Source organism: Pleurodeles waltl, chromosome 11, assembly GCF_031143425.1.
Source record: "Pleurodeles waltl isolate 20211129_DDA chromosome 11, aPleWal1.hap1.20221129, whole genome shotgun sequence".
In the NCBI taxonomy this organism is placed as follows: domain Eukaryota; kingdom Metazoa; phylum Chordata; class Amphibia; order Caudata; family Salamandridae; genus Pleurodeles; species Pleurodeles waltl.
Window position 1 is genome coordinate 33943401 of NC_090450.1, and position 9424 is coordinate 33952824.

Below are 9424 nucleotides of genomic sequence, written 5' to 3' on the forward strand. Positions count from 1 at the left end.
TCGCTCCTGTCCTCGCCATTGCTCACCAGTGTCTTGCCAGTTTATTGAATCTTCATTGTCCTACCTGGAGACTTCAATGAGACCTCTGCAGCAGTGAGCAAAGGACCTGTGGCGCCTGATCACAGCAGCAAAGTAAATTGAGACTCTCTGCTGTTCTGTCTAAGCTGGACGTGGGAAGCCAGTGTGATGAATGGGAGATTTCTTACCAGCATCAACTATTGTCCTTTGATAGTGACAGATGCTCCTCTAAAGGGGCAAGGAGCTTGTTTCAGTCATCCACAAAAGCAATCCAGGCACCCCAAATATGTGGTGCTCAAATAGTTCACCTCACAATAACATTCTTTCTTCTTTTATTGCTGGGCAGGTTAGTACTGATTTAGACAGACAATACAGCAGTGCCTTACTAACCTAACAAATTTGGAGGAAGGAGATGAAGGATTCTCACAAGGGAAATGTACTTCTTCTGTCATTTTGTATTTGCCCAGATTTATCCATGGAGCACTCCAAAAAGACCCTGAAATTAATACGTTTTCAGCTACTGAGACTCCGAAGGATTTTGTTACTCTTAGTGATGGTAATGTGGGGCATACATGGTTGATGGCACTCACTGGCAGAATGAATCTCTTTGCATCCTGTGATTGTCTTAAGCTTTTGTCTGATTCTTCCCTCCATATTCCCCCTTCTCAGCATTCTCATACTTACCTTTCCATCATTCCTATCTGCCCCACTATTGCCTACTCATATTTAATTTTCACATTTCCTATTTGTAAGTTCTTTGTTCTCATCCCCACTTACCTCCTCCACGCCTCTCATACATCTTCCCCTAGCTTGATCTTATAACAATACACACTCTCTCTCAATCGTCCCCTCGAGAAAACCCCTCTCCTTCAAGTATTGGCCAATTTAGCACTTCATCTTCCCATTTCCACCTCTCTTTCTTATCTTGGGTTTAAAAAGTGATTTTTCTACTGGAGTCCTCCCTGGGCAATTAACTTATGATGACATTGACTGTTTGTTTTTTTGAATTTCACTGTGAGATATTTCCATTATTTTGTGTTTTGCTGAAAACTGCTTGGGTTGAGTGTTGCTTTAAGTAGTGAAACAAACGTGGGATATAGAAACCTCTACTGTAGCACACTTAACATTGGCTGCCTTGCTCTAAAATGGATGTTTTACTTCAGTCATTCTTGAACAAACAAAGTTGCCATAAATCTTCCCTAGCCACTTGCCCGTGCAGTGTTTGATACCGTTTTCATCATGCTTAATCTCTTTCCAGCAGTGAAGGTGATGAATACCTACCCAGATTAAAGTGTGTGTTTGAAAGGATAAATGGGAGGCACAAAACATCACCCATTGTCCTAGACTTAACACGGAAGATGACTCCGAGGAATAAGCAGTAACTGGCGCAGGAGGCTTTATTCCATTCACTGTTTCAAAGATAAGATGTCCACACACACATCTTCCACTCATCCCCCCGAATAGACCCATTTGTTCAAGTGATGTTCGTATAGTCAAACTAAGAGGTCTGATTAAGGAAAGGTAGATTATCCTTCAAATTCCCTACTTTACTTTACTTTCTAAACTCTCAGCTAATATGTCTGCTGAGGTGGGCTGGTGACATACTTCCTCAGATGTTTCATGCATTGCTTTTATCTTCCAACAGCTGCTGAAAAGGTGGGCACCTGTGTTTAAAAATTACATTAAAAGGGCGTCCGATCACCTGGATTCGCTCTGTGCAATTGAAGAGTTCTTTCTGGAACACAAGAGCCTGTGGCCCTCAATGACCAAGGTAAATAAGTTTTAGGTTGTGTTCCTTATTTGATGCATGCTCATTTAAGGCTACACAGCTAAATAAAAATGATATACCATGCAGCACACCTCACCCTAATGCACTTGAGCCTTTTTGTATGGACCCAACGTTCAGAAAGTGGTCATCTTAGTCCTCCTGAAAGCATCCAGGCATGATATTGTTATTGACTAATTACTAAAGCGCGTGAATGCCAATTGCGTCTTGGTGCTAAAAGACTACCGTACTGACTAATCATATACCTGAGAATGAACGTAACTTATACCTCTCATTTTGGGCAGGAGAACAGCCTTGGAATTGTGAGTGACAGTTTTGGTATTGTGAGGGAATTTGTCATGTGCCCATTTCATGGACATCTGGCATTGCCCTGTTGTTTATATTTCATTTTGTGCACCTATTTTTACCTAAGGTAACCTGACCCTTCAGAGCGAGAACGCAATAATTTATATACTTTGATCTCATAAAGCCAAAATAGGAACATTCATTCTCCGTTATGGAATCTTCAGTAATACATTTGATACTGCAAGTATCGGGTTCCTTTTGGCCTGCATTTAATGCTACGGTATGATGAAAGGAAAAGAATGTGATTTCATGGGAAGTAAAGTTTCCAGCATTGCTTCATTCGGCTTGCGGATGACATTCTCTCCAGTGATTTAATCAAGAATCCTAAAAAGAACTTTACTGAAGATCAGTCAACTTATTCCTCATTTGCCTGAGGCTAGGCAGGCTCATGACCAGGTGTGTCAGAATGGATGATAACTGTTGTAACATGGATTTACAGTACAGTTTCAAAGCAGGACTTCTGATCACTGCAAGGTGACAAAGGACAGCTTAGCCGGACAAAGATTGGTGGAAATTGAACTCCTTATGAAAGGTGACGATACAAAGGTGTAAGGATGAAGAGAGGAATGGGGAATAGACTGGGTGTACTCTCTGTACTTTGTGGTTCTGATGAAGTAGTTGTGCACTCTCATCTGGAGTGTCTCTCTCTAGGGACCCTGCCTGCCAGCACATTGCGCACAGGGCATTGCTTATCTCCTTTATTGGGCCATAAATCTTACCAGGCTCCTCTTCTGGTTGAAATGCGAGGCACGAATGCTTGCAAGACTTTTCATTCTGTTTAAAATAAAATACTTTTCCAGCCTTATTTTCCAATTTCTGTTCAGACGTTTACTGCGAGTTAGTGCAGTCATCTTCTCATCTCTACTCAAGGGCTTCTGATTTCTGTCAGTAGCCGCCAGTGACCACCAAAACATGGCAGGAAAAGACAAATTTGGGAGACAGGCTTGGCCAATTTATGTGGCAAGAAAAGTCCAGTTCTGAATTTACGATGCCTCTGACTCTAGAAAATGCGAGACCTATTGCATTGCAAATGCTTGTTTCTATGATATTACTGCAGACATGCCTAATTTGGGCCTGCAGAAGCTGCCAAACAATTAGCTTTAGGCTCCAACCTCCCTACTTTTTCGCTTTCTATAGCTATTCAAACATATACATCAGGCAGCCAGACTTTGCAAGCAATGGAATGGGTATGTTTTCCAGACCGTAAATTTTGGAAACTGCTTAATTAGCTGAAAAAATCTGTTTTCTTTTTTTGTAGGTTCTAATGACCTTTTACCAGCAGGAAATCGTGGCGGAAGAGATGATTGTGTCCTGGTTTTCACAGACGGATATTTCCGAGCAGGGCAGACAGCTTCGCAAACAACAAGGAGTGAGTTAACCCTAGTATCCTATGAATAGAGAAGGACTCTTCTGTGCATTTCTACTGCTTGTTGTGCGCCTCACTATGGTCTAATATTTATTGCAGGGCATTTTAAGTCTATGGTTTTTAGAAGAAAAGAATTGTTTATCCATGTCAGAGTTCATTTTAGTAGGTACTAATAAGACAGTCAAATCGTCCCCGTTCCGCAGATTTGAGTGCACAATCCTTTAAACAATGAACTATAGATTATTTTCCGCAAAATGCACAGGGTTATGTTGTAGCAACAGTATAATTTTGTTGCACAGCATCTCTGTAGTGCCCTATGTCTTGACAATACAAACAGAATTTTGAAAAGTTAATTCTTTAGCAAAAAAATAAGCCATTGGGCTGTGCACCTAGAGTTGAGCTTTGGGGCACCACATTGCTATAGCTGCTTGTGTCTTTGATTGACTAACTCTGATAAGTGTGTGCGAAAGTCAGAGATCTCAGAGTATAGATGCATTTCAAAAGAAGTTGAAAATATAGATGTGAAACCAAGAGGGAGTGAATTAATTTGTCCTCTCATCAACAGCTTCAGAAGTTTATCCAGTGGCTTCAGGAGGCCGAAGAGGAGTCTTCAGAAGAGGACTGAACAGAAGCAACACACACATTTTCAGAAGCTTTGGTGATAAATGTGGCCTTGCAGGACGACTTTCAAACTAGATAGGCAGAGCATGCAAGGGAACAAGTGTCCAGAGCGGGGTGCTAAAATACAGTGCAAACAGTGCCTCATCCAGTGTGCAAGAGATGCAAGATGAGAATTTACTCTGAAATGGAAGTGGCTCGGGGGAACTTATTTGCAACGCTCCCAAACTCAGAAAAGAAGCATTTTAAGAACTTTAGTTTTTAACATCCATATCAGTCACTGCCTTCTGGTTCCTTGAACTGAATACTTGGTCTGCTTTCATCAGTCAGAGAGGCACTATGAACCAATTTCTTTAGTCCTTGTTAAATATGATGGTGAAGGAGATGTTGCTCACTTAAAGCATCTCGAAGTCCATTTCATTGCATTGTTCAAATTCAATAGAAGCACCTCCCCGCTATCTCCGATGGATTTCAAGGCATTGCAACACATGGTACCTGTTAAAAAAAAATGATCCTTTCCTTCTGGTGGATAATTACAGGCTGTATATTTTAGCTCCATAAAAACTTAACATGATCTGACACTATGCATATCTTTAGGGCAGCATTATCTGTTTGAGCAAAGGTATGGCTGCTCTTGTTTCAAAAAGGTCTTCATCAAATAAGTAAAAAATGATGATGACAATGTGAGCTGAATTCCCTGTGCTAATTAGTGAGGTTAAATCTGCTGGTGGCTATTCTTAGGTTTACCAGTTGGCATTGGAGATCACAAGAGTTCACAGTTAAAAGGTAGCATCCCCACCTCATTTGTAGTTCATGGCCTGGAGAGACCCCTGAGGATCCTCAAGCACATCAGAATATTTCCTCACTGATATGGTATTGGTTTGTGGGTTACCCAGAATCGTAGCATCTTGAACAGTGTTACCCATTTATCTTGTGTTATTTCCAAGAGAGTTTCTAGAAGAACCTTTTAGAATTAGCTTTTGTAGCATTTACTAAACCAAGGCGCCGCAAGCTCATCCAGATGTCATAGAAGGCTATGATTGCTCATGCCCGGTCTTCAGATCTATAGATTATAAGCAATTTAGTAATTTTTAAAATGGGGAAATTATGGTCATTGCACTGTATACGCAAGTGAAATAGTCACATTAACTGACGATTTAAGAAACCCTGTAAATGTATTTTTGGGGCATTTTCACAAGCTTGCTTATACTTACAGCGTTTTGTTTTTTATGAATTTGTTTATATTCCCTGCAAATGTGCTGGAGTGCCTTGAAAGATATATTCAATTTCCCTCCATTGCCTCGATTTCCATTTCGTGTATAATTCCCAAAATATGGGTGCTTGAGTCCAGGCCCTTTCCTGGATCTCACCTACCCAAGCAGTAACTACAGTAATTACAAATAGTCAAAACTTGACAGGCCACCTGGAGGCAGTGAGCGGTAGTCTGGGCGATTGTGTGGGCCCTACGATTTCAACACACTGTGGATGTTCTCTGTAATGAAGACCACGGGTAAATATCTGGACATTACTAGCGCCCTCTTTTTCATCACAGTCTTATAGCATGGGGATGTACAAAGCACTAACAGTAAATTGTCACCAATGATACTGTAGTGTCCAACCACGAAACACGCAATCACAACAGATCCAAACTCTGATGTGGGACATCTTTCTAGCAAAAGCTTGCAGTGAAATATTGAGAAGAATCAGTGACCAAATTTAGGTGCTAACCAAAAATTAATATTCTACCCTGGAGGCTGTGATCCTTCTCGACGCTCTATCCTGAACGAGCCCGGACAGGGGGATTTATTTCTGCATAAAGTAGAATTGTGGCCTGGTGTCACATAATCAGTTGCCGTAAGCTTCTTTTTATTGCACAGCCAGGGCCGAAAAAAGTAACAAGTAAATGATGAAGCCCTCTCCAAGTAGATCCTGACTGTCCCTCCAAATCTTTCAGCTGCAAACCTCTACTTTTTGGAGAAACAAAAACACAACTTTTGGAAAAACGACATCCTCGTGCAAATGAAACCTGTAATAAATAGAACACAAAAGACTGAAATTGCCCTGCGACTAACTGTTGCTGAACAAATGTTAAGCAAGCTTTATTCCACACGAGAGGCCGGCTCATCCATTCACCTCACTTAAGTGAGTTTTACCAGAAATACAATATTCAGGGGCAGCGGTTTCAAAGGGCTTCTTCGGTGGTTAAGCTCTGGAAGAGAGCAGAATAGAACAAAAGCGTGAAGTTTTTCCACTCTTAGTGCTATTCAGTGAGTGCTGAAATGGTGTGGATGTTGCTTCTGAATACTCAAAGTTGGCATTGCATGTGCCAAGAAAAAAGCCTGAAACACAAGCATGTTCTGAATTGGACTGCAGTACTTTAGTGGAGCAAACAGAACTTAAATCATGACTAGGCGTCATCGTTGATGTATGTTAAGAATATGGGTGATACCCTCATCTATAAGTGTAGGTTTAAAGTATCCACACTGAGAAAGGCAGATAGCTTACTATCTTGCTGGGCACTGGAGATGTTGAGAGGGGTTAAATGCACTTGTAGAGGGGAAATCATACCATTCTGGTCCAAAACAAAAGCACCAGAACCACCTTTACCCCTTTCTTTGAGATCATGTGAGTACCTAGCACAGCAGAGAAAGTGGGACAGTGCAACAAATGGTCCATTTGCAGGCCTAAACCACGAGATCTCTGCGCTGTGAACAGAATGCCTCTTTGGTTCTCTGTAAATGGGTCTTTTGAGAAAAAAAGTAGGGGAAGGAAATATCTTGCCTTCTAAACATTCTCCAACTCCAGGAATGTATGACATACTCAGACATTAAATAAGCTGCTGGCCAGACTCTATGCTGGATCACTGGATTGACCCTTCCATGGCCTTTGACACTGCTTTTCTAGTTTCTGTATGTCTGAAACAATACTACCTCTTAGACAGAAAGAGGACAAATTACTTGATTTGCGTGCTTATCCCCAGACCCTGTGAATTGATTCTACTACTTGGTTTGCTTCTGAACCTGCCTGCTGGCATATGTAGTGTAAACCAAAGGTTCCAGAGGGGCCAAATTTACTTTCCTTGATAGAGTTTGATCCAACTAACACTGAGTATTGGTTAAGCTGAGATAATCGTGGAATCAGAAGGTTGAAATACAGCGCCTAATGGCATCAATGAGTGAGTACATGTCTCCCAGGCACCCTTGGCTGCACTCTTCCACTCTGAAAAAACCACACCCTGCCACGACCTTATGGATGTGGTTCTGTTAATATGTAGGGGCTGCTGATCTTCCATATGCTTCCTGAGATGATGGTGAAACATATGAGCCTAAAGAAGAGTAAGAAATGCTCAACCGTCGGATCTATTGAACAATACTACTGGGAACTCAAACACCAAAAGGAATCTACACACCTCTTTAGTTTGAGGATCCAGCTATAAATCAAGGGCGCATGTAGAAGAGCCAATGAAGCAAGAGACCACCCACCAATAGTGTAGATGCTATTTCCAACCACCACATAGTGATTTAGTGCTGAAATATGTTCTTGTATTTGGTGTAGACGGTTGATCTCAGAATCAAAATAAAGGTGCAAACTTTCCTATGGCTTCCTTGCACACATACCCTGAAACAAGCCCTTCAGACCTCCTATTCTTAGACATTGCCCTCCACATCAGACTTTAAAGAATGGTTTACGAGACTTCTGTGAGCCTATCAGTCTGATCCGCATACTACATGGTCCTGATCCAAATGATCTGAGGGAACAAGCCGCTGTGCTAAAAAAAAATTACATTGTTCCTTTCTAGAATATTTGGAGCACGTTTAATGTCTGATGAGCAATAAATTTTCCACGCCTTACTTTCTTGGAGGCATAGAATTTAAAACAACTACACCTTCACAAAATGGCATCTTCCCATTTGTTTTGTGGGGGGAAGTTTTGAGTTGAGAAAACGAATACTGATTCACTCAACAAACAAAAAGGTTGAGTTGCCGGGGGTGTTGTGGAATAGAATCATTTACACCCGACCCCAAGCTGTGTGTTGAATTCTGTTTCATTTGATGCTCCTCAGCTGCTCCAGTAAGCCCCTGCGTTTTAATAAGTTTTATGAGCTACTAAAAGGGAGAAGCACGTATTGCGAAGACCGGGCTGGAGCTGAACCGTGGGCCAATAACTTACAATGAGTACTGTTGAAAGATCAACGCAATCAGGTAACGCAAGCGTAAGAGAAACTCAAAATCAAATTCTTGGAGAAAGAGTGGTGCTACCAGTTCCCTTCTTTACAAAACGTGTCACATTTGGACTTCACTTTTTGTTTTTGAAAGTAATATAGGTGCCCCCCTTTCATGCGTGAGTTCAGATTCATGCCATTAAGACTTTGGTACCGAAGCGAGATGAAGTGTTAACATTGTCAACCAAGTGAATACTATCTGGGACGGAAGAGAGCACAGGTTGAAACTCTTTCACCAGATTTCAAAATCTCTGAAAATAAATTCTGCCCAAAAAGTACATTTGAATTGTATATGTGTGCATACAAATATTTATTACTGGGACAAATAAAAAGAATATTTGAGTATCTCTGGATGTGTATATTTTTAATCACAGAAAGTACTGTTAAAAGTAATTTGGAACTGAAAGTGTAGAGGCTAAAGTCCAGGATATGGGACCCAGAAAGCAAATATTGCCTGGATCACAAAAGTTTTAGATCTTCGTTACATGTTATCCATTGTGTGGAGAGTAATAAAATATTGTTTGCCAAACATAAGCCTGATCGTTTCTAGTCAGCAGAATGTTGAGATTTGGGACAATATGTATCATTATTGCAGATTGAGTTTACCTAATTTCGATTCTCTGTGAATCACAGTTAGTTCATTGCTATTCAGATGTGTGAAACTCCATGAGTTTCATTTAGCATTTTCTAATGGCTCACAAGTCGACTTACCGCAATATTATTAATGAGACAGCACGCAATTTGCGACCCATTAGGAAATGCAAAAATTACATGGATAGGGGCCTGCTGGTCTCTGCTGACCACCACGTCGGTGATTGCTTTTAAATAAAACAATCTTTTTTTGTGTTTTTTTTTTTTTTTTTTGTTTTTGTTTAAATGCAGCCCGTTTTCCTTAAAGGGAAACAGGATGCATTTTGAAATAGAGAAGTGAAGACCCCTGCCGCCTCTTCAAAAACGCTTTCGCTAGCATTTATAAAGGGGAAGGGATCCCTTGGTGACCCCTTCCCCTTTGAGAATGGGTTACCACCTACTTGAAGAAGGTGGTAAAATACAAATGTTTTGTGACCAC

General features: G+C 41.0%; 1 protein-coding gene across 1 annotated transcript in view; it reads left to right on the plus strand.

Moving 5' to 3' along the window:
- EIF2B5 (eukaryotic translation initiation factor 2B subunit epsilon) overlaps positions 1-8700 on the plus strand; it is an 88528-nt gene extending 79828 nt beyond the window's left edge. Inside the window, exons 14-16 of the mRNA XM_069212936.1 lie at positions 1664-1789; positions 3408-3518; positions 4081-8700. Coding sequence (XP_069069037.1) covers positions 1664-1789; positions 3408-3518; positions 4081-4140 — 297 coding nt within the window. The 3' untranslated portion in view covers positions 4141-8700. The remainder of the gene's footprint in view (positions 1-1663; positions 1790-3407; positions 3519-4080) is intronic.
- Positions 8701-9424: the final 724 nt, after the last annotated feature.